The 26,372-nt window shown below is 38.2% G+C and overlaps 3 protein-coding genes across 3 annotated transcripts; 2 read left to right on the top strand and 1 right to left on the bottom strand.

The window, feature by feature from the left end:
• The first annotated feature begins 1,062 nt into the window (after nt 1-1,062).
• LOC137708166 (uncharacterized) lies at nt 1,063-3,007 on the top strand. Its single transcript, XM_068447175.1, has 3 exons — nt 1,063-1,297; nt 1,414-1,561; nt 2,711-3,007. The coding sequence occupies exons 1-3, from the start codon at nt 1,243-1,245 to the stop codon at nt 2,787-2,789; spliced, it is 282 nt and encodes a 93-aa protein (XP_068303276.1). The 5' UTR covers nt 1,063-1,242; the 3' UTR covers nt 2,790-3,007.
• A 181-nt stretch (nt 3,008-3,188) lies between these two features.
• LOC137708165 (T-complex protein 1 subunit zeta 1-like) lies at nt 3,189-7,642 on the bottom strand. The gene is made up of 15 exons (XM_068447174.1): nt 7,336-7,642; nt 7,174-7,237; nt 6,691-6,826; nt 6,347-6,498; nt 6,158-6,205; nt 5,943-6,035; nt 5,392-5,498; nt 5,084-5,198; nt 4,891-4,977; nt 4,530-4,734; nt 4,259-4,353; nt 4,038-4,106; nt 3,830-3,937; nt 3,621-3,739; nt 3,189-3,484 (listed from the first exon to the last, which is right to left on the bottom strand). Exons 1-15 carry the CDS (start codon nt 7,467-7,469, stop codon nt 3,409-3,411), a joined length of 1,608 nt encoding a protein of 535 aa, XP_068303275.1. The 5' UTR covers nt 7,470-7,642; the 3' UTR covers nt 3,189-3,408.
• Nucleotides 7,643-10,723: 3,081 nt separating this feature from the next.
• Nucleotides 10,724-11,770, top strand: LOC137749543 (probable carboxylesterase 17). Its single transcript, XM_068489649.1, has one exon. The coding sequence runs from the start codon at nt 10,724-10,726 to the stop codon at nt 11,768-11,770; it is 1,047 nt and encodes a 348-aa protein (XP_068345750.1).
• The last annotated feature ends 14,602 nt before the right edge of the window (nt 11,771-26,372 follow it).

Raw genomic sequence — 26,372 nt, 5'->3', positions numbered from 1 at the left:
AAGCTCTAACTTAAATGAAAAAACAATAAAATAAAATAGAAGGTAGAAAAATATTGAATGGATCAGAGTCAAGCAAACCAATCAAAGCAAAAGAGGGAAAGCGTGTTTGTTATGGCTTTTACATCAACTATAATTCGAAAGGTTAGGGATCAATCATGAGTCGTTTAATCCCAAACACTGACTTGATTAGTCACAAACACAACTGCCCCCTTGCTTATCCTAAATGATGTTTGGAAAATATAAGGATAAATATTAGATCTTGGCATGGTCCCATAGTAAGTTCCACGTGTATATGTAGTGGCTATTGAACTGGACTCCAATTGAGTGAAACAATAAGTTAGTTATGGTTTAACAAAATGGAACAGTTTAAGTTTGGGGAAATACTTTGGTAGGGGTGTTTGAACACGTTAGTCGTATGAAAACCTCTTACAAAAGCATGAAACTTTTTTGTATTTTGATATTTCCCGATACCATGCTGTCTTATTTACTATGAAAGATTATCTAATCAAACAGCCATACTGAAAATGTACTCACAACATCAACTGCTTTACTTTTTCTCTAAAGAAAGGAAAGCAATTTTAATGGATTTGGACGAATGGGGCAAAATGAGACTAAATTTGATATTCAAGGGGTTAAGTGACACAATTTAAGTCTCGTGAAGCAAAAGTGAGAATGACTTTGAGTTTTCAAGCGGCATTGACCTAAAGAAGTCAAAAGAAAAAAGAAAAAAAAAAGTTAGGACTGGGTCAGAACCATGGCAAGTGTTCCGGTGGAAATACTGCAAAATTCCAAGTTAATTATGCTCTCTGGTCTTGTGTTCAAGACACGAAGTTGACAAAAATACTAGTGATCCCTGGTTGAAAGCTTTGGGATGAAGTGTGGCATTTGATCGTGTCCAGAAGTGGGCTGAAATATCTTTAGCCTTTTCGGACTCCAGTGAAGATTAGTCTTACCTTTCGAGGTGCGGGATACCCCTCGGAAAAAAATAAATTAGGATTAGGTCAGATTGAATACCAAATAGCCAGTCAAAACAAGCCCACATGAAGCCCAGTGCCCTAGCATATTAGACCTGGACTATTATCACCCGCTGGTGATGGAGCGTGCGATCAGCCAATACAGTTAATCACTGACTGCGAGTCCGGCTCTGCTTTTGCGCCACACTCCTTCGGTGCTCCGCAGCCAAGCCCCGTCGTCCTCTTCACTCACTAAGACCTACAGAGAGGGAGATAGGAGGAGAAATCAATGGGCTACATACAGGAAGCACGTGAGAATCACGTGAAGAAGAAGGTTGAAGAAGGTATGACGTATTTCAAAGCTCAAACTCTCTAGGGCTCTCAACGATTATTCTTTCGTTTGATCGTTGTGCTGTAAAAATGTGTAATCTTTTTATTGTGGAAATTACTGCTTGAACAGCATTGCGGAGCAAAATGAAGCACAAGGCGCTGCAGGAGTGCAAGGATTTGGCGTCAAAGTACGCCGAGTGCTCCTACGGCAGAACCATATCGGTCGTCTGGCAGTGCCGGCTGCAAGCCAAGGAATTGAACGAGTGCCTTCACCAATTGTAAGCCCCAATTCCTCGATTAATTCACCCCGATCATTTGTTAATCGTAAGAAAAAATGGGAAAGAATTTGTTTTTAGAACAGGGTTTTATATATTAATATCAATTATATGTTTAGTTAGGAAATGCTCTTACCCAGATTGTATTGGCGTGCTTGGACTTGCTTGTTATGAATGTTGATTTGCTTGAGTAGCGGTTAGAGAATAGCGACTTGTGAAATTATTCCCTTTTTTATGAAGATTCCTGGTGATGCTTACTACTATACCTGTTGTGTGTTGGTTGAGTTGAATTGCCTTTTAGAATTGGACTCAATGCGTTGTACTCGTCATGGTTTACGCAAGTGGGAGGCAGTAGAGTGGTGTTTGATCATGAAATATGGCAAGATGGTGGCAGCCTTAGGGCTGGGGTTGAATTGTGTAGTTTGGATTAATACGCTGCCATTCTACATTTTCCATCCTTTTCTTCTTAACTGTGGAGTTAAATTTGGCTTTTGGGTTGTTTGCATATGGTTTTCCTCTTAGTGTTTGCATGGACCAAATCAAAATGTGGAAACTGCATTGTGGTTTTTGAAAGCCTTGTGGGATTAGATTTGCTAGGCATAGTGTTTTATGAATTTGTTTCTAGTCCAACGTCAACCGGTTATCAGAAAAATGGAAATCGTGCAACATTCATGAGTCGTGGCAATGGTCGAGGCATATTGCACGGGATCATCAATGGCAACTTCTCATGCAATCTGTTCGAACCTAGGTTATAAATGTTTGTTTTTGGCATTCAATTGTCTGTGGACGGGATACTAAACTAGTTATAGAACAGAAAAGGTATTCCAATCTCTTCTTGCATTTGGTTTAGACTTTAGAGAGCATGAAGCGAGAGAGAAGAGAGAATTTCTCATCGATAAGCTGAATGGCAGTGCTTGGGCATATTTATGATTAGGTTATGCTGAAGGAATGGTTTGGTGCAGAGATGTATGTCTTCATGTTGTTTTTGTTGCTAGTAACGCATCACCATTTTTCGTAGTCGTTCAGTAAGAGAAATGAAGTTGGAGAACTCTACGGATATCCAATCTACCTGCGCAAACGAATGCGAAATACGTTTATTCTCTTTAGGGTTATGATATGCAAAGCCTCCTGACATTGTTTTGCTTCTTGCAGCACCAACGATGACGTATTGGAGGAAATGAAAAGAGCGTACATGCTTCAACAAGACGGGAAAGCGCCTGCAAAAGTCTGAGATCATCACCGGTTCATGATTTTGACGTTGAAGTTTGTTATCTGAATTCTGGCAACATCACTGGTTTATGATTTTGATTTCCGTAGTTCGGTTGATGCCAGGGGGTTGTGTTCGTAATATGTTCCAATGAAAATAATTTTAGAGATTTCACATGGATTATGTAATATTTTCTAGAAATTTATTTAGAAATACATCAATAATTTCATCTTTAAAATATCGACCGCTTTGAGTGCGAAGAATCGAGCAACTCTATGATCTAGCCGTTCATTTGAACAACGTATCCCAAATGGTAAAAACTCGAAAATTGTACAGTAATCGAAAATTCAAGAACAGAGGCTAACAAATCATACGGTTGTTTTCCACCCTGGTTGAACCAATTCAACCTCAAAAACGAGCGGAAAATGCGAACCTCGAAAAGTTTCAGCCAAACTAGATGTATATATTACAGAAATCCTTCATTCACAAGAAAAAAACCTAGAGCAGATGCAAATTCAGATTTCCCCTAACAATCCTCAGCAACACTACCGCCCTCAGTCAGTTACATTAAGGTAGTTTCAACCAAATCATTCACCGAAGACAAGACGATAAGCTTCACACGGCCAGAAACATACGCTGAAGCTTAAGTTGGCTTCCGCATGTTACGCCCAGCACGAATTACTTCATCGACCAACAACAGTTGAGATGCAATTACAGGCCTGCATAAAATAAAAACGAACATCTGAATGTTAAGAACGATGAGAAAAGAAAGGCTTAAACACAAGCTCGATTCAATAGAGTTACATAAACCGAAAAGGATCTGAAAGAAAAGGATTTCAAAATCATGCCCCGTACCCTGAGTTTATAATCTGTCGCTTCACAGAGTAGTTGTCAAAGATACCCTCCATCTGTGGGTCAAGCGGTTCTCCAGTGTTGTGATTTAGTCCCACAACATTTCCCTGATCATGCTCTCCCTGAACAAGCATCCACATAAGAGATTATTTTTCAATCACTTGAAGAAAGATAACCAAATGAAAAACTCAGGAACTTTTTTAGAAGTATACCGTAAGGGCAATTATCACATCTTGTGTATCGAGGCCAGAATTCTCAGCAAGTGTCTTGGGTACCACAAGGAGAGCATCAGCAAAAGCTTCAACGCCTAGTTGAGCGCGCTGTTTCATAGTATGTAAATGTGAGAAGGACGAGGTTTAGAAAGATAAGAGGTGCTTAAAAGTAATACCCGTAAGGAAATTTAGGGAAATATTCAATTACCCCTTTAACAGTTTTCTTCACTTCGTTTACTAGATATTGTCTGGCTGCAACTTCAAAAGCTCCAGCACCCTGATTTGTATATCAAAAACGTTTCGCATATCAGAATCGGATGTACATTCCAGAAGCAAAAACTTATATATGACTTATGAACGTGGAGAAGGTCATATGATTCAAAATAAAAAAACAAAAATACGATGGGGAAAGCTCTAGAACAAACTTACTAAGATGACAGCTTCATCTTCAACTGTGTTTTTAACTGCCCTCAGACCATCACGAACAGCATCCTTAATCTGAGCAATTGTATGGTCATTAGGTCCTGCACCAATTTTAAGAGGAAATAAGGATTACATCGCTACAGGACTTGCCAAAGGCAATAGAATGTTGAATATCACTTAAGCATTACCATGAGATGGGTGCTACAAAAATTACTAACTACCGGGTAAAAAGCCAGAGAATATTTATAATTTGCAAGGTGAAACACCAATGGAGTACCTTTGATCAAGATGGTGCAAGAATGGGGGTTTTTCACATTTTCAACAAATGTATACTTCTCTTCACCAAGGACATGCTCGTATACAAGTCCAGCCCAACCAAGGCAATCAGGAGTTAGATCATCTACAGAGTTCACAGCCTCCCCGCCACAAGCCAAAACCAACCGTTCCATATTTCTCCTCTTTGCTCTTCTCAAGGCAATAATCTGAGAAACCACAGGATTAGAGAAGTGCCAAACACGTTGCACAAAATCATAGTTAAGTGCACAACAAAACACCAATAGAAAAAGCTGTGGTGTCTGTCTGGTTGATATGTTGGAAAATAATTGAAAAGAAATCTAAAATAATGATCCATGACTTACCCCTGCCCTTGCAAGGAGATCCAGAGATGGGGGATCAATTCCCTTCTGATTGATAACGACAAAATTATTATCATTACCAGAGCAAACCTGCAAATCACCCAGTACAGGAAATATTTCAGAATCTGTAAAGTCGATAAGCTAGGATGAGTGCTAAATCAATATCAAGCAAATGGCATTGATAGCAATACTCTACCTTATTTTTCAGTTCAATGATTTTTTTAACTCTTTCATCAACCTGACGCCTTTCAGCTAAAACCATTGCTTCTCTCTGCTCCGCATTTGAATAGAAAAAGCCTGAGTTTACTTCACTGAGATGAAAATCATCAAATTCAAAATGATCAGAAAATCATATCCATAAGAACATAGGATGCTAACTGTCCAAAAGACTGCTATTTCATAACTGTGCAAATGAAAAAGAATGAGCAAAAACAAGAGGGCAAAAGGAGAAAATATCGAAGACAAAATGTAACATTATTTGATCAAATTTCTATATATATACACCTTTTATCATACTCCAAAGATACATTGCTTGTCAAGATGTAACAATTCTCTGCTCTCCTCTTCATATCAGGATGCCTAGAACCATGATCCAGAACAAGACCCTCGACCTACAAGACAACATAAATGAGATGAAAAACCGCAGGGTAACAATACATTCTTCTATTTTGTAAACAAACGTAATATTAAGCTCGCACAATGCTCAGAAATCAAATCTAAACTGGTTCCAGGCAACTATCATGATTTACAATTTCATCACATGAACTTGGAATAAAGAAAGAAAATAAAAGCACTAATTATTATTCAATGTTACCACCAAACGAAACAAATATAGCAATACAAAACCACCAATTGATGCACATAGTAACACCAGAAAAGATACATAGCCTTATTACTATATGATCACAACTCTAACAAAATAAAGGCCAAATCATTTGCAGAACCTTCGCAGAAGATTGAGGACCCAATATCCATGGAAATGCCTCTTAGGATTCATCAAGGGAAAAGAAGTATATAAAAGGCAGAGTGGTGGAAAGTACAAGATATTAACATACCAAACGTGTGTCTACATCAAATTTGTGTCGCATGTGCATAATCTCCACCATAAACAGATCAATGGGTTCCTCAGGTTTACGAATGCAAAGAACCTGTCATTTGTAAAACCCTAGTTTGTCACACATCAAGATGCAAGAGGTCTAAGAAATATTCTAGATTCCATAAAAATGGATACAATCTTTCAAGCATTCTTATATAAACCAAAAACACTCACCGAATTAACAACTATGTCGGTCAATTGATCCGCCAATGCTTCATATAACTGCAAAACAGAACACGTCATATTAAATATATAAAGTGTAAAAAATTCCATTTACTCTTGAGCGGTATGAAAACCTAGTAAACCCCATGCTGCCAAAACAATTTAAACAGTAAGAAATCATACAAACAACATACTAGATACCTTTGTTCGCAATGTTGTCCTTGCTACCATTTTCAGAATCTCTTTGTCGGGCTCATTGCCCATCACAACAGGAGTTTTGAATTTCTCAAGAAACTGAAGCGCTGCTCTTTTGGCAATCTCAAAACCATCAACTAGGACACGGGGATGCATCCCTAGAACAAGAACAAACTCACTATTATCAAGGGTGCCATGACAAAAAAGGAAGAAACGAAAAGAAATAGATTAACTTGGCGTACATTTCAGAACCACAAGGTGCAAAGATCTAGACTTTTAACCCTTTATGAAGAACCAGATCAAATGTCCAGTCATTGATTACAGGTAACTGTGAGTATGTAGCAACCAACCTTCATCAATGTATCGCTCTGATTGTTTCATAAGCTCGCCAATGAATAAGACAGTAGAGGTGGTGCCATCCCCGCTTATGTCATCTTGGGCAACAGCGGTCCTTGCAATCATAATTGCTGTTGGGTTCTGAATTTGCTGCAACCATTTGACAGAACAACAATGAACAAAGCAAAATACGAAAAACACAAAACATACTGAATAATTAAATTTAACACTAAATCCATACAGCCAATTCGAGTAAACCCTACACCGTCAGTATTCTCACATTTGAAGCATTGATGTCATAGCAAAAACAATCGACTTTGTGAGTTTCGAAAACATATCAAAGTTTTCGATAACCAAACAGAACCTCGGTTACTAAATACAGCTTCATTTCGCATTTCGATCAAATCCATAAATCCTTAAACCCTAATTTAACACACTATATATAACCAATGACTGCACCAACCGGAGATCTAGGGTTCCAAAAACACAAACCATACCATTTCTTTGAGCAGAGTGTTACCATCCTTTGTGAGCTTAATGTCGCCAGCTCCACCAACAAGCCTGAAAACATTATCGAAGATATTAAAACTGAAAAATCAATAAATAAAAAAAAAATGAAAAATCAATAAATAAATTATAATAGTGTAATTTTTTCCTACATTTTGATGGTGCCCTTGGGGCCGAGGTTGGTCTTGAGAACGTCCTGCAAGCCCTTGGCGGCGTTGATGTTCATGTGCAGCGCCGCCGATTTGTTCAGCACCTCCGCATTCGGATTCAGCACTCGAATCGACATTCTTTTACTTCTCCTTCTCCTTTTTCTGCTCAGATGAAATCCAAGTGGCGGAGAGAGTGAGAGAGCGTGCGAGTTTTTTAAAACTTATGAGAGTTTGAGAACAAGTAGAAGCTCCAAAACTGTATGGTTTTATGAATCTCAGAGCGTGGGGTTTGTTAGGGCTTTCTGGAGGGGACTCGGAAAGCTCGAAACTGTATCCTTCTCTAAAACGTCGTCGTGTTGGATTTACAGACCGACCAAATGGGCCGGTTCAAAAGTCTAAAGTCCAAAAGAGGAAATGGGCTCGTTGATGATGAATATTATAGCTCAATGTTATTGGGCCACAATAAAAACTCAATTCTCCTTTTCTTTTTCTTTTCTACTTTTTTCTCTTGGAGTGTCCTCATAAAGAAGTAATGCATGGTCGAGCCGTCACGCGGTATTACTTCACTCATATTATAAAGTACTCGTTTTTATTCCTCCTAAATTGAAAAATTATTCTCCCTATTTTTAAGATGTTTTGAACTTATCAATTTCAGTCCAATCCTCCACACAAAATATGATAGACATTTCTAAAAAAATCACATGTTAATCACGTACAAAAATTTCTCGTAAATGGTGGTCCCTTTGTCAGACGATAGGATGTTTATAATATAATTCTACAACCGGTCCATTAACTCACCCACAGCAAGCAAAATGAATTATAGACAATGTAAAACGAGGATATTTGCAACCTTCTCATTAGTTTGGACATTCTCAAATTTTTGTAGAATCCTACGATATTGCTTGATGGTCAGAAATTTTGGTCTAATAATGTAGTTCATGGTATATAGTTTATCAGTATCCAGCCCCTTCCATTGCTTGAGCAATGGTGGGATGGTCAAAAAGGAGGAGAAGAAGTGAAAGTGAGAATAATTTTAAAGAAAAAGATGATAGCAGTGGCTCATCCATTCCTTCCTTCAACCTTCCTGCATGGTGGGGGACTGGGAAAGATTTGTTTCTGACTTTCTGTTAGGAATTTGAGCATGAAAGAATCTGAAACTTTAACTAACCGTGACTAATAATGCACGTGACTTATGAACAATGACAATATATATATCCAGTCGTGTGGGATCCGTGTCCATGAATTTGCTGAGGTATCTGGTTTTATGACGACTTAGTTCAATGGACTGGAAGATATTCATGTTTAAATTGCATATTATATATCAAAGGTTAGACTTTTCTCGTATAAAATTTTCCCAGCTAGTAACCGACTTAACGTTGAATTTTTAAGACAAGGTTCATCTTGCTCGAAAATTCTAAAATGGACACCAACCCTTAATATAGATCAGATGCATGAACGGAAGAATGTGCGGTCTGTTGAGAGTCCATATCACATCGAGAAAAAAGAGATTTTGCATATGTTTACAAAAGTTTGGATCACTCTCCATGTTGCCAGTTAATTTTATAATGAAATTTCGACTTTTTTTCATGGTCAATGATCCAACTGGTAAGAATCCCAATACATTCCATGCTCCGGTCTATAAGAAAAATCTCATCTTGTTTAGATATACTAATTTTCAGATTTCTGGCCCTTGAATTTTTTACTTCACACATTGAATGATATATGCATCTGCCGAAATTAATTTATATTAACCAAAACTAAGGTATCCTTTTAAAATAATCTACGAAGTTCGAACTTGAATGTATGAAAAGGCTTGTTAGTGCCAATATGCGTAAGGATCACAACTTGAATGTAGGAAAATGAATGTACAATCCCTTAACCAAGGTTCTTACGTAGGCGCTAGTCAGGGACGGGTTTCCCGTCTAGACGAACTAGGTTGATTTAAGTAAATTTATTAAAACATGTTGAAAACGTGTGGAACAAGTATATATGAGTGTTCATCCAAGTATTTAACAAGTCTGTTACAATTTATTGAAAATAAAATGCAAAATGAAAGTTACTGATTTTTGTCTACATGAGAGTCACGACTTAAGCAAGTGCTTAAATGGGCTAGGCGAACGCTTAAGCGGGTCTTGGCACATCTTCTTAATTTTTAAACTCCTAAGGACTAATCCGGATGGTGACCAGCCGTATAGCGCCGCTTACGAAGATTTTTAAAACAATGACCTTAACTTAACTAACTAACTTAACTCAAGCATGCAAAAGTAAAATATCTTTAATTTGAAAAGAAAATTACCGATCAACAACTTTTCAATTTTTCTATTATTTTCTTTGTAAACCACTGTCTAGCACCATGCATGAGCTTTATATGAAAGTCTAACAGTACTGTGGAAGAATAATGACGTGCATGCAAAAAGATGGACGAAAGGCATATATTCCTGAGGCAAGTACAATATTAAGAACAAAATCTAATGTTTTTTTGGCACAACTTGTACAGGAAAGGTACAACTGTACGTGTTCGTTGCAAAAACTACACATAGTCAACCAATGTTCGATTTCCAAATTCCATAAACTGAAAGATTTGTGGGAGAAATTCAAAATTGCAAAAACAAAAAAAAAGAAAAAAGAAAAAAAAGAGATGATTAATTGCATTGCATGAAATTTCAGAGAACTCGATTTCAGTAATTATTCACTAAGCAAAGATTTCTAGAAGAGGGTTATTTTTAATGCATGTTTTTATCTTTTGTTAATAGTTTAAATGCATTTTTTGTGTTATAGGTACATTGAAAAATCTCATGTTTGGACGAATTGTCAGACTTCAAGTTTCACTGGTTACCCACTGTTGAAAACCAATTTCTGGCATCAACATGGCTAATTAGTTGACCTTTTATTTCAGTTTTTAGATTATGTTCCAAGAAAGAGAAACTGGTGAGGGAAATTATGATAACGCTTTAATCAAATCAACAAAAAAGAAATGGCAACGGAATAATTGGACAGCATCTACTAGAAGGCAGGAACAACCTTGGTCATATGTTTCATCCGTTGACTCCAATCTTATTATCTTCTCAATGCTTGATATCAATTATCAATTTAAGTCAGACGTGAGTTAAACCAGTTGTTCATAATAGTGCGCTCGCGCCTACATATACGAGTTTGAATCTCCCTCTTAGTAAATCAAACAGAATAAGAAACTTTTGATTTGGGGGGCTGCCTAATTCTAGCTCAGATTAGATGAGAATAATCTGCATGATAGCATATGCTGAGTTCGAATCCCACCTTTCAGATAAGTTTAATTCTTTTAGAATGAGCCTAATGTTTCTCATTTTGTATATAAAGACCTTGTACGTGCCGAAGGAAACCACATTAATATCCACTGATCCACAAACATTGTATGAAATTTAGAAGAAACATGGCAGCCATATCTCTTGATCCAAGGCATAACCTCCAAGCAACTAAAAAATCTAACCAACATGGAGTTGTACTCGAAGAAATCGAAGGTCTCATCCGAGTTCACAAAGACGGATACGTTGAAAGGCCCCCGATGATCCCAAGTGTCCCTAGCACTCTAGCTCTACCACCTGGTGTCGTGGCCAAAGACGTTGTCATTGACAAATTTACCAACTTATGGGCACGTATTTATGTTCCAAACCACCCCGGAAACCTCCCCGTGATTGTTTACTTCCACGGCGGTGGTTTCTGTGTTGGATCTGCTGCTTGGAGCTGTTACCATGAGTTTCTGGCCAAACTTGCTTCACAAGCAAGTTGTGTCATCATCTCTGTGAATTACCGTTTAGCCCCCGAAAGCCGCCTCCCTGCTGCTTATGATGACGGATTCAAAGCCCTTATGTGGGTAAAACAACAAGCTTTGAATGAATCTAGTGAGCAAAAATGGTGGTTAAGTAAGTGCAACTTGTCCAGCTTGTTCATAGGTGGTGACAGTGCAGGGGCTAACATAGCCTACAATGTCACCACACAGTTAGGTTCACGTGACCCCTCCATTTTAAGGCCATGGAGTCTCAAAGGCATCGTTTTGATCCAACCCTTTTTTGGAGGAGAGGCTCGAACTTGGTCCGAAAAGTGCACAACTCAGCCTCCATACTCCGCCCTAACTCTGTCAAATTCTGACGCGTATTGGCGGTTGTCTCTTCCCTTAGGGGCCAGCAGAGACGATCCGTGGTGCAACCCTCTAGCGAACTCCAGCATGGTCAAATTGCGCGATTTAAGGCTCCCGAGCATGATGGTATGCATATCAGAATTGGATATATTGAAGGATAGGAATTTCGAGTTGTGCAACGCGTTGAGTAGCATGGGGAAAAGGGTGGAAACTACAATGTACAAAGGAGTTGGACATGCATTCCAAGTCCTGCATAACTATCAGCTCTCTTATTCCCGGACCCAAGAATTGATATCTCACGTCAAGGCCTTCATGATCAAGTAATAATAGATATTTCATGGATTTCTTTTTCTAGTTTGATATTTTATTAGGTTATTATGTATATATTGTGCTGAAATTAACTTAATATTGAAACTTGTTATTTAATTGTTATGTATTAATTATATAATTTTCTTTTCATACTACGAATTTCATTCACGTTATAAACCGTTGTTTGAGTTTGAAAACGTCATATTTGATGAAATCAACAACCAACAATGAACTCTTGTTGATCCATCAAATGAAGGATCCATATGTGGACGATTGTCAAACCTCTACAACAACTTGTGATTTTTTAGTTTGAAAGATTGATCCGGAGAATGGCGGCAACTTTCTCGAGGTATAGAGTTTAATGATTCTCATTCCTTTGGATATATATATATATATAGTAGATCAGATATGAGCCGTGTCTTCAATACTTTTGTTTGGGTACATCGATATTTTTACATTAAAGAGAATACTTTTGTTTGGGTACATCGATATTTTTACATTAAAGAGAGGGGGAGTTCGGTTAAACCACACAATGACCAGCCTAATTTGGTATCGAATTCGCCATTCACGAGATTCGAACTTAAGACCTCTCACTTCTAAGTGAAGAGAAGTACTCATCAGACCATAATACTGAGTGGCTCTTCAATACTTAGATGGTCGAAAATTTGGAATATATATTGCAATTCATAATACTTCAAAATCATCTTTGTAAGGACAAGATGGACATCTCTCCATTTTATGATACTAAAAATTCAAAAATATGGAGATTGAGCTGGTGCAATCCAAGTTTATAGTAGTTATAGATTATCTGTTTGCTTGAGGATTAATTATTTATTTTACTTTGCCAATGTTAAACTTTGTAATTTTTTGAAATTAGTTTGTATCATTGTTCTAAAAATTCCTATCGCAAGACGGCTGGTCTCCGTCCCGATTAATTTCTAGACGTTTGAAATTTAAGAAAGGGCATCTTGACTTGCTTAGGCATCCGTCCAGACTGCCTAACCCGCCCAAACCCTCCTAAACACCCACCTAGATCGCAATTCCCACTTAAACAGAAAATAGAACCTTGATTTACAACTATTTCTTGTAATTATTTTTGTTATTCAAACCCAATATTTTCATACATTTTTCTTTAACTTTTAGGCTCAATTAAGAAACCCAACAAAATGACCGACCGATCATTAGCCCAATTTTGATCAAATTCAATTAATTGGGGGCAAAGAAATCAATCTGCTAATATCCTTTTTCTCTCTGTCTGAGAGTTTCCTTTTCACCGGTTGTGTGAGTGTCTCCCATTTGGACACAATCTAGCGCCGCCATCCCTAGCTCTGGCTAGGGGTGGTGGCAGTCTCTTCCTCCTGCCCTTTGTCTCATCTTTCCTTTCCTGGTTTTGCTTTTCCCCTTTGTTCCCCACCCCGATTTGGCTTGTCCCTCACACCCCCATGGCATTCGCCTTCTTTAACTATCTCCACTTCGATCCGTTGTCACAGTTTACTGCGATTTGTTGCGGCTCCCCGGGAGAGTGTGTAGAGTTCCAGTGTTCTCATTGGCTCGCGTGCTCACCACACCACCACTTTCTCGCTGTTTGCACCATTGTTGGCAACGTTGCTCAGGTCTTGCCCTGGGTTTCTTCCCCTTTGTGGCTTATTTCTTCTTTTGTGGCTGCGCTCAAACAGTTGTTTACGGCTGCTGGATGCGATCGGAGCGGTGTTAGGATCCTAGTTATTAGGTTTATATCCTTATGGTATTTTATCTTATCTTTGTAGTAGTTGGCTTCATCCAACGATTATGAGGATAACGATGTGTTCCCATATGGGCACTCCTCTTCTAGGTTGTATATAAGCCTCATTTCACCATTTGGGAAAGGCATGAATAAAAAGAACTGTTATTTTATTTCTTAGTTTCCTTTTCTTTTCCATTCATACGGAATGGGTCCTATCATCTAGTATCCAGAGCCCAGGTGTGCTTCTATGGGTAAGCGCACGGCATCGGTGCCCATGACCGACGTTTCAAAGGCGGCACTCGATTGGCAGTTTCCGCAACATCACATCATCACTCAAATCCAAAACTTGCGTGCCAAGGTCACATTGATGAACCTACGGCAAGATGCTCTGCAGCACTACCTCGCAGATCTGGTCATCCACCGTGCTCAGCAGGAGCATCTCTAACAAACTTGTCTTAAAAAGCTATGTTCTCTAAAAACCCAACCTACCACCCTCCCTCAGCCCACATGGAGTACTTCTCCGCCACAGCCTATTGCTACCTTTCACTCATCGAGGACCCCTTTCGCTGCTGGTCCTTCGTCCCTATCTCTTACCACGCTGCCATTCCACTTCTCTTCCCATCCCGTTTGTTATTTCCCCAACTCCAGATATTTACCCCAGTCCTTAAGCAGCTCAGTTTTCCATCCATTTGACTCCAACCCACATTCCTCCCATCATTACCCACCCCCTTCACCAACCCATGGCCCCTATTTCACCCACGCCTACTCGACCTCATCCCAATTCGCCCATGACCATTCTAGCTCCAGACTTATAGGGGCCAAAAACGTCCACACCTGCCGTCCTGGAGTTCACAACGGCATCACTCGAACCGGTTCTTCATCATGCGCGTCTGGACAAGTAGGTTCAGCGTGTTACGGAATTCGTGTCTTTTCTACGTGTTTGCCAAGACAGGTTGCAAACTCAGCCTACGGAAGGTGAAGATGGGATAGAGTCTTAATTGGAGGGTTTGGATTCAACGCTTGGATTGAACCCTTCCCGTGCACTTGAATCGACGCCGTCAAACCCTTACCCGAGGCCGCTCATATACTCGCCATCACTGACCTTCATTCCGCATTTGGAGTAGGTTACGAAGGCTCATTGCTCCTTGTCAACCCTTTTGATTCCTTCAAATTTTCCGAAAATTGGGTCTTCGCTCACAGTGCCTATGGGCTATCTTCAAACCACACCACATCTTCCATCGCAGGTTCCATCATCTGCACCACCACAACTAAGACACCACCGTGTTCCACCGCTGCTTTCGACATCTCCGTTGTTGACAACAATGGCGACTCCGTCCATAACTCAGGCTTCCGTAACGGTTGAAGGCTCCCTCACAACGACTTGTTCTGGCCATGCTTCTACCCAAATCAAGTGTTTCCTGCAACCAATTTCTTCTGTGGAGATGAAGAGGAAGCCTAAGTTAGAGATCCTTGGCTACCAACAGTCCAAGAACTCTTCGAATTTTTCCTCATTCTCTGTAGAATCAACTTTGCACTCCTACCGTCGCACTGATGGTCAATACCATGCTGATTAATGATGTTACCACATCTCGCTTGAAGGGTGGCTCTCAGACTAGCTGCAATGCTAGTCGAGCTGTGCCAGCATTGGGTAACCCTACTCCTGCGATTGAAGATCTCTCTCCTAAAAGTAGTTCCAGCGTGGGAACCCTTCACCCAGGCAATACACTATTCTATCCACCTAGTGAATAGTAACTACTATTAATGAACAGTAATCGCCTTTTGCATCTCCACCGTTGCACTTCAATAGCCCTGGCAATAGGTAATAAAATATTAGTTTTTTTATTTATTTATAAAATTATACAAAATAATTTTATTTGTAATTTTGGATAAGATTTTTAATCGTTCTCGTTGTGCCACGTGTCATTATCCGAAAAGTTATAAAATAATTTTATTTGTAATTTCGGATAAGATTTTTAATTGTTCTCGTTGCACCATTTGTCATAAAATCCAAAAAGACAATTATTGGTGATGGATTTCTGATAAGATTTTTAATCGTACTTGTTATGCCACGTGTCATTATCCGAAAATACAATTATTGGTGATAGATTTCTGATAAGATTATTAACCAATCATGTCGCGCCACATGTCATAATCTGTTTACAATCTTTGAGGATAGATTTCCATCAGATTTTTAACAAATGACGGCTGCCACGTGGCATTATCTACAACCTAATCCTTTCTGAATCCTTCATATAATCCACCATCCGTCCTCACAAATCTCACATCAATTTTCTCAAGATCTCTATCATTATTCATAGTTTCTGCTTCATTTTTCACCAAAATCTCTATCATTATTCATTGTTTCAGCTTCTTTCTTACAATGTCTTCTTCTTCCTCAAGGATGATGTGGGAAATCGATCAACAAGAGGAAGAATTGTTTAACCAATCAGAAGGAATGTTCAATCTCCAGGTGGCCCAAAATGAGAGGGAAGAGGATGAGGAGCGTCGAAGGAGAGATGACGAAGTAAGAATAACAAGAGCCTCACATTCCCATCAAGTCATCCAAGCCGTGGGTCAGATCTGCAGGCCCAGCCGTTCCGGAAACCTTGATAGAAGCAGACAACGATGAGGTATGGAACTTTTGGACGATTATTTTGTCTGTAATAATGCATTCCCTGATACGTACTTTAGACATTGTTTTAGAATGGAACGACATTTGTTTAACAAAATCATGATTACTATTTGCAACCATGATTCTTACTTTGTGCAAAAGAATGATGCTTTTGGTGCTATGGGTCACCTTCCCCATCAAAAAATTACTACTGCAGACCAAGTGGATGAGATAACGAGGATGAGGAAATCAACCATTCTTGAGTCCCGATGAGGTTTTGCGAAGCAATCGAATCTATCTACACCATAGAGTACCTCCGGAAACCTACTGACATGGACTTGCAAAGGCTTCTGAAGAAGGGCGAGATGCGAGGTTTTCCTAAGATGATTGGAAGTATTGATTGTATGCACTGGACGTGGAAAAACTGTCCAAGTGCATGGCAATGTGCTTATGGGGACAGAAAAGAAGCAAAAAATATCATTTTGGAGGCGGTGACATCTTTGGATACATGGATTTGGCACGCCTTTTTCGGGGTTCCGAGAGCTTAAAATGACCCCAACGTCCTTGCCCAATCCCTAGTGTTCAACGATGTCCTGCAAGGAAAGACACCAAAAGTCACGTACTGCGTCAACAGACGTATGTACGACGGACCATACTACCTAGCAGACGACATTTACCTAAGGTGGTCAAGAATTGTCAAGACAGTGCCACGTCAGCAAAGTGCAAAGGAAAAACACTTTGCAAGTTGTCAAAAGGGGTGCAGGAAGGATGTGGAGCGTTATTTTGTTATCCTTCAAACTCGTTGAGCGATCGTCAAGGGTGCTGCCAGATTGTTTAATGTAGAGTCACTTCGATCCATCATGATGATGTGCATCATTCTTCACAACATGATTGTGGAAGATGAGTACAATTATGATGCCGTTGATGAATATGAGCCAGACATAATGAACAATTCAAGAACACATATATATTGTGCTTATGACGCCACTGAAGAACCCGTGCAACATGAGCCATTAGAAATGGATGGACGTTACAATGAATTGATCATTCAACGATATACTGCACTTCAAAGGCCATATATGCACAATGCCCGGCAAATTGATTTGATAGAGCACCAGTGGGAATTGAAACAAGCTCAAGATACTTAAGTTCATTTAGTGTGTTTCTTTCAGTTCATTTAGTGAGTTTCTTTTAGTTCATTTGGTGTGTTTATTTAATTTTAGTGAGTTTCTTTTAGTTCATTTAGTGAGTGTTTTGTGATTTGGTATGTTTATGTAATTGTATTTGGTGTGTTTAAATGTCTTTTGAATAAAGATTCTATTAGTATAAATAAATTACCAAATTAAATAAAGTACTAAAATCAATAAATTGGAAACAATATAAAGTACTCTATTCAATAAATAAGAATTACAACCTAAAGTGATTGGAAAATTATGGGCTCCGATTACAAAAAGTACTTTATTTATCATCACTTAACCAATTTGTGGTGCTAGGACCATCTGCTCTTGCTTTTACTTCTCTTGCATGCCTCATTCGCACCACATCCGCTTTCTTCGACTTCCAAAAATATTTAGAATTTGGAGACTTCCCTTCTAAAGGCGTGTTCATAATGTCATGATCTCGTTGAGCCATTCTTTCTTCTCTAACTTGTTCCCTTTCTTGCCTAAGTAGCTCTCTTTCTCTATCATTAGCTTGAAATGCTCTCTCAACAGCTGCAACATTTGCCTCCTCTCTAGCCTTATCAGCCTCAAATTTCACCATTTCCCGCGCCAAAGTCAATTCAAGTTGTTTCATATACTTTGCATAATCATTCTTCGAAGCACTCCCTTTTCTCTTTGAAGCCTTCTTACCACGCCAAAGTCAACGACTGGACACCGATTCTTTAGTTCTTTTCCCAGCCATTTTCTCAAGATAATTGGTATGAATAAGACTCTACGTTTCTCGCAACTGCATCTCATTACCCATAAGTGAACTATGAGTAACTTCAACCCAGCTAGTACACAACGCAATATCTTCAAGAAGCGTTCAATTCGTACCTGCATCAGTAGTCATTTTGTTAAAAAAAAATTGGATTGAAACTTTGAGAGAAAGATAGGAATGTGGTTGAAAGTAGTTGATAAAATATGAAATTGTGGTGTAAGGTAGATGATAATGAGAAGGTATTTATAGAAAAGTAAAACAATTTTTTTTTGGATTTTTATTCATTTTTTACAATTTTTTAATTTTTTTTATTCAACTAATTAATCTCTGCCGTTGGATTTAAAAAAAAAATTGAATTCCAACACTTCAGATTGTGCCACGTGGCACAACGGTAACATTTCTGAATTTTAAAACTATTTTTTCTTTTTTTTTTTAATTTATAAAGGAGAATAATATCAACCGTTGATCTCAGATCCAACGGTTGACATTAAATAAGATTTTTTTATTTTTTTTACTGTTGCAATTCTGACGATCCACATTTTCTTGCCGTTGAGATCCAACGGACCATGGGAAGCCACGTGACTTCCCAACAATAACAATTTGAAACTGCGCCGCGGGCCCATTCACTGAAAACATGTCGGGTGACGCGCCCTCACGCACGGGTGCACTGCACGCGCCTAACAGAAAAAAATAAAAAAAGGAGCTGACGTCAGCCTTGCGTTAGATAGCCTTCGGGATCGCGAGCTGGCAATTCATGATAGGCCTGGTGTTTGGGTCTGCCTTGTCCCTCGGGCTCCCACACGCTGGAGTCGATAGGCCGGGCTCTCAAGCCTGATTGGTGGCCTATCCCCCGAGCTCCAACCAACTGTGGAAGTGCTCTAAGGAAGATTTTATTCAGATTGCTCACCGGGTCCCCCGACCAACGGAACCCAACAAGGCCCTCTTTTGTCAGGTACCCATATTGCGTTCTCCACTGAAAAATGCACGGTTGCATTTGGAATTTCTTACACACCATATGACCGTTGAAATGATTGTGTTTCATTCCTGTGGGAGCCGAAGAAACATATTTGCTGTGTTTGACAAAATGCTGAAGAGAGAGATGGCCCAAACATATGTGCCTGACCTTTCACTTGATCCGCACCATTGGATGGAGATTACTAAATCGGTTCCTGACTTCCTGCTTGTTGAAATTAGGGAACGTTGTACCATGGATGTGTTTCTTTATGCATTCGAATCCTTTGGTATTGGGAACAAGGTGTACCCTGAATTCTCACTTCATTGTCCTGATAGGTGGTTCCTAACGACTTCTTTCCTAACTAGAAATGTTCAGAGTGATACTGAGACCATTTTGGTTTCTCCCACTACCTTGTTGACTGGCACTTTTGGATGGGCGAGTTCATGTTCTATGGATACTTTTTTAAGGATGATTGTGAAAGCACCGAAGTGGGAGTTTACTAGTAGAGGTTCCATGATTTGTTCTACAATTTGGCACAATAATTTAACTCTGATGGCCAATGGTATTTTCTACCCTTTCATGAGTGGCTTGACTAAAGTAATTTCCACTTTTACTTTATCTAGGCATATGATTGATACTATGACTTCAGTATGTCAACTTGTCTCCCATTGCAACTCATGTGTTACTAGAACCATTATCAGGCTTTTGGAAAAATCTGCCAACTTGAAATGGCCTACAGATGGACATTTTAGACAAGAAGAGGAAGTGTTTGCAGTTCTTATCCGTGGACGCATACCTGATCCTCTCCAAATCATGGCAGAGTCACTTCCTCTTAATTTTCAGAAGTTGATTTCCATGGTTCTTTCTCTAGCAGTGGGTACTGAGCAGATTGATTGCTCTTCTTTTTCTCCTAATCTTGTTGAGATTGAGAACTTCTATTGGATGATCATTCTTCCCACGTTGCAGTCTCCGCATGCGACTGAGCATCCTATGCTCATGGATAATGCATTGGAAATTTTCATAGCAATCTGGAATGCTACACTAGAAACTATGATATTACAGTTTTCTCTAACTTTGCCTCAGTTCTTGAGTGCCGAGTCAACAGTTATGCATTCATTTGCTATCAATGACCTTGACCAGTCACAAAAAAGCAGGCACAATATTCTCCTGGAGCAATTTGGTGCAAGAAAGGCTAGTTTAGACCTTGCTTGCTTCAATTTTCATGACAATGGGATTACTGCTCTTCTCCAATTCAATCTGGCAATATCTTTCTAAGCTCTTATTTCCCTTATGTTCATCGATGGTGCATACTGTTATGGAGCCTATCAGCAAGTTATAAATTATATCTGCTTTGGATGTTTAAGGCTGCTATGTCTTACACAGGAACATGGTGTTTTGAGCTAATTATCAAGCTGGTGAGAAGTGTTGGGGTCCAGCTGGACCCCACTATAGATAACCACGCCATTTTGGGACTTTGGACTGCCAAGAGCCTTAAACAAACCTGTCCTGTGATGTATGGTGTTTTGAGCCATTTTGGAAATGTTCATGGTATCAAGACTTGGGCCATTTTGTTTGTAGATCATTCTTTCTTGGTCAAAGAGCTGTCACGTTTGGCAGAGTTGATAAAATATTGTGTTGATGATGCCAATTTGTCTGATGCATCGCTATTGAGTTGATAAAATATTATTCGATCAACATCAAATTTGATGATACCTACTTGCCGAATGTATCACGGTATAAATTGAAGATCATTTTGGGTCCTTGTTCAGTAGCATTATATGCATCAGGATCATTAAGGCCAAAGATCTTCGGTTATATCACTTTTCTCTATCCTTTGCCAGCCATGGTTTTTTGGGCTTTCAGCTTTCGTCAAACCAAAGTAGAGGTTGAATACCATTTTACGAGATGTGTGCTTCATAGCTCCTGCACTTCTACAGAGATCATGCATGGTAGAAGCACAGCTTGACAGGTTTGGTTCAAAATCTGTTTGGAAGCCAATTTTCTTGTGGCCTGTCTGGAGATTCACACTGCACTGGTTTTGGAGGCATCTATCATGATACTTTTTTGGAGCCCCAAGGCTTGGGAGAACAAGCAGCGCAAGCCTCTACATGCCAACTTGACGGCATGAGGACATGCCTTATTTTAAGGGGGAGGGAATGTTAGGATCCTAGTTATTGGGTTTATATCTTTATGGTATTTTGTCTTATCCTAGTAGTAGTTGGTTTCATCCAACGGTAGTGAGGGTGGAGATGTGTTCTAATCGGGGCACCCCTCCTCTAGGGTTGTATATAAGCCTCCTTTCACCATTTGGGAAAGGCATGAATGAAAATAATTGTTATTTTATTTCTTACTTTCCTTGCATTTTCATTTTCTTCTCCAGTCCTACGGAATGGGTCCTATCACTCACTGTTTCCTAGATCTGAAATTGAGGAAATTCGGCTACGAATTTGTAAAAACTATCTTGAGGTTTGAAAAGAGGACGGAAATAGGATTGTGAAGGTATAATTTGACGATCGTTGGTGATCGGTGGGTGGTGGCGCTGTTTGTCTTTAATGGGTTGCTGTTGTAGCGTGAAATGAAAGAGGGATTGAGAGGTACGGGAGGGAGGAGAGAGAGAGAATGGGTTTTTTTTTTCTAAAATTGAAAACCATATTTAGATTCACTTGCTATAATATGGACCAAGATTGTCTCCCTCCTACTTTCCATCCCTTCTTATTTTATCAACCATTTATTCCATATCAAGTTAATTTAAGGTTTCAGATTTCGTCACGTCATCAACAACACTCAAGTTTCTTTAGGCCTGGACTGAAGCACCAGAAACTGCAGATTCAAAATTTCACAAAAAATATTTGTTTTGCAGAACCAACACTTGAATCTCTCTTCCTCCTCACATGTGGTTCCATAAGGTACCGTTTGGTACGTGGGACGGGACGGAACAGAGTGGGACAAGACGTTCCGTCTCACGTTTGGTGCGCCTAAAACGGGTGGAACGAGCTGTTCCACGGGACGAGTTTTGGGTGAATTTTCGTTCCACCTCACCCCCCTGGAACGACTCGTTCCACATCCGTGGAACACAAAATTATAACCTCTCCGTCTCCTTCTTCTTCCTCCTTGTTTCCATCCAAGGGCATCTTTGCTCCCGCTCCGTTCCGTTCCGTCCTGTCCCGTCCCGTCCCGTCCCATTCCGTTCCGTCTCGTCTCGTCTGCATACCAAACGATACCTAAAAGCACCATAAGGTGCAAAACTATGCACACAACATCTTCACCATCATCAACGGTACTTTTTATATCAAGCGATTCCCCATATTGTTCTTGAAAATCCTCAAATATTGCTGCTAAGACAAAAGAGTGGTTTTTTACGGCAGGAAAATTGGAGTCGGAGGGAATGAAGCGGGCAAGGCAGAAAAATTGGGCATTAAAGAAACTTAAGTGTTTTTGTTGACATGGCGAAATCTGAAACCTTAAATTAACTTGGTATGAAATGAATGACTGATAAAGTAGAAAGGGGTGGAAGGAAATAAAAAACAAGAGGAAAGACAATCTTGGTCCCTATAATACTCCTGCCAAATAAAAAGCGACAAAAAGAAGAAAACAAAAGAAAGGGAAATAAATTAAAATGGAAATGAAAAATAAAAGTAATTAAACCGATAGCATAAGGAAAAATTCAACTAATGGTATAAAATAAGTATACATCCTTCAGCTAATGGAAAAATAACTGATACGGGAGAAATGGTGTTAGTGGTAAATAAAATGTTTTTGTTTTGATTTTCATCAAATTTGACTTGTAATGCAGGAATGGGTTTATTCCGAAGATAAGTGGCGGATCTCCAAACATTTTTGGGTAGGCCACATGCACATTCATATTGTTAATTGATTTTTATTTTTATTTTTAAGATAGCCTTATTAATAGTCAATATTATTTTTAAATGATTCTATTCTTTTTTTTTTAAATGAACATAGGAATCAATCGTGTATATCAAATAAAATTGGTGCATGGGTGGGTCCAACAATTTCTGTCTCTCATGTGTAAAGTAGTGAGGAAAGAAGATATGAATTAATATCAATTAATGAAATTGGACGAAACATTGTGTGTGGTAGCAGAATGAGGGCATGTGGAGGATATTACTCATTTGCTTAGATATTCCTCATATCCCGTAACTAGAGTTAGGAACAAAAAACGTCAGAGCTTGTTCCAAATTGCAATTGAATGTCGTCACTATAATGTTTATAATCTTATATATGAGTTGCTCCAAAAACAAGATAAATATGGCCTCGATCAATTAGATGAACTAAAGGAAATAGTGGAGCATAAAGATGACCTTGACAATAATATGCTACATATGGTAGCAAGTGATGAGTCGATATTATACTATATATTTTACCCTAATCTTAGTAATAATTTATTGGTTATTATGTATGAATTTTAATACTTTGTTATATATTTTCAATATAGGACGTTCGACTTCCTCTGGAGCAAAAAGTAATCAAAGGGATGAATTTTGGAGTAATTCCAATTGGAGGATGTTCGTGTACCTTTCAAGATGATTGTGTCAAAATTCCAGATTTTTCTATCAAGCCGTTTGACCATGGCGATGAAATAAAGGCCCAGCGCGCAGCTTTCCTAGATAGATGTTTATGGACGTTTTGGGTATTTTGGAGGTCAATATAGCATATTTTGAGAAAGATTCATTCTGAGGATTTGTAGGGGACGTCTTCAGCTTTCAAAAGAGACCTTTTAGGACCAAATCGGAGTTGATTTGGTCAGTAAAAAGTCTGATTTTCTGAGAAGTCCGAATTTTAGTTCAAATAGGAAACCCTTTTATTTTCTGTTTTATTATTTAATTATGTTTCCTAGTTTTACTCTAAGACTTTTTAGGGTTTTATTTTGCATTAGTATAAATAAGATATTTAGCCATTAGAGAGGAGAAGAGGGGAGAAAACACGCACACACTTTAGAGAGCTTTTCGATTCAAGTTTATTTTCAAGGTGTTTTCTATCCTTGTTTTTAATAATATTTCGTTGTATGATTGTTAATAACTAATTTCCGTTTGCTAGGGTGAGGCCATGAGTCTTAGCAAGAATATGTAGTTTCTTTTCAATTTGCTTATGATATTATGCATGCAAGTTTGAATTATTAATCACCGGTTTAAACTATCTACTTATCTTAATGCTTAGCTACCATTAGGATCTTTAGAAAAGTAATTTGATGCAATTTTGGTCGGAGGTCGGTCCCTGAAATTGACGAAGGCTTCTTGTGGTTAATATGTGCAAGTTCACTTAGGATGAATATCACGTCTTAAGGGTTGTATGATTTTTCAAAAGATTTCACAAAACTTAATGAGTCATGCATGTTTAGATTTGATACAAACGGGTTGCATGTTTGATATACGCTCTATGTTGGGGGTCCAAGTAGGCATATTTTAAGAAAACCTAACCTTCAAAATATGCATGTGTAATTCATAAGTAATTGGAAAAACTACGTAGGATTGTTATGGTGACGGCGAAACCCTAGGCTTTTACAATTTAATTTTCAAAAATTATTTTCTTTTAGTTTATTTTATTTATCACTTTATTTAATTATTTTCTATTAAATTCGTTTTTATTATTTGAAATCAGAAAATCACCTTTTTTCCAAAACTTTGTTTTAAGTAATTAATTCAAATTTGATTTGATACAAATTATTCATTCAATCCTTGAGGAGAACGACCTTACTAGAGCCGACTATACTACAATTACCTTATACTCTTGCAAGTATTTAAAGTGTTTTTATCCCTACTTTTGCAGGTGGTAAAAATTACTTATCAGCAAGGATTACCCCATTGTCGCAAATTGATAATATTCAAGGTGCAACTTTGCAAATGCAAAGAGAACTACAATGGGTCAGGTGACTATTTATCTATCTATCTATATATATGCTTATATTTATGAAAATTTTCCCTATATGTTGTTTATATATATATATATATATATTTTCTTTTTTTTGTGGCTATAATTTTACTCTCATTTTCTCCTACTCCTTTACATATTTTTGTTATTTTATTTATTCAATTTCAAAGAAGAAAAAAAAAAGAAAAAAAAAGAGTGTAGAAATTACTTCTCTTAAAAAATAAAAAATCAAAACAAAAAGTTTGTCGATAGGCACAAACATAACAGGAAAGAATTGAAATTAAAAAGGAAATATTATTATGATTTGACTATGTACTATATTATCATCGTGCATGCTTAACTAATGATTTGGATTATGTGGTGTATGTGCTTAACTAATGATTTTGGGTTATGTGGTGTCTCAAACGATAAAAGTTCAAGGATCTAAATGAAGCGATAAAGATTTCAGAGACACATATATAAAAAATCTTGTCACAAAAAATGTAGGAGGTGGAGAGCATTACAGATCTCGTGGATTATGAATCTATAAACAATGATAAGAAGACACCGCGAGAAGTATTTACGGAGAATCACAAAGAAATGTGGAAAGAGGCAAAAAATTCAAAGAAGGAAACAACAAATTTTTGTACAGTTGTAGGTGCTCTTATTATCACCATAATGTTCGCTGCAGTATTCACTGTTCCTAATGGATATGATGGAGGTACAGGTCTTCCTATATTCTTAACTAAAAAGGTATTCATAGCCTTATGGTTTCAGATGCACTCTCACTCTTTTCTTTCACAACTTTGGTTATCATGTTTTTGGGCGTTATCACGTCATGTTATAATGAATCTGAGTTCCACGAATCCTTGCCCACAAAAATGATAATAGGCATTTTCACCCTCTTTTTATCTATTGCCACCATGATGATTGTCTTTTCTTGTGTCATTTACATTATGCTTGACGGAAAATCATCAATTGTTATTCCAACCATTTTGCTAGCCAGTGTTCCAGTTACTTCATACATGTGGATGCAATTTCCGTTGCTCGTTGAGTCTTTTCTACTTTTGGACTGGGAGCATTCGAATTCTGAAGTTTCTTATTTTTTAAGAAAATTTGTAAAAAGAAGCTAATGTACGTGCTTTTTATTTGACAAATTATGTATGCACTTTCCATTCTAATCGTACATTTTGAGGAAGAAATTGCAAATTATTAGAAATTATAAAATGACAGAATTTTAATTCTCATCAAATAAAATCTCGTCAATTGCAAATTTTATTGTTTGAAGATTATGCATGTGGAATTTCAAAAGGACAAATTATAATCATAATTTATTTTGTTTCTTTGTAGTTCAACATTAAACTCTATATATAAGACAAAGAAAGTGAAAACCATATATGGCAAAAGAAAGTGAAACAAGAGAAATATATGAAATATATAAAACCCAAAATTCATAGGCACCAAATAAACTCGCGGTTATATGAAATTTGCAGAAAAACCAGAAACCCACAACCCAGCCGCTCTTCTCTCTCTTTCTCAACCC

The sequence above is a fragment of the Pyrus communis genome, chromosome 11, assembly GCF_963583255.1.
Source record: "Pyrus communis chromosome 11, drPyrComm1.1, whole genome shotgun sequence".
Lineage (NCBI taxonomy): Eukaryota > Viridiplantae > Streptophyta > Magnoliopsida > Rosales > Rosaceae > Pyrus > Pyrus communis.
This window is presented reverse-complemented; position numbering and strand designations above follow the sequence as displayed.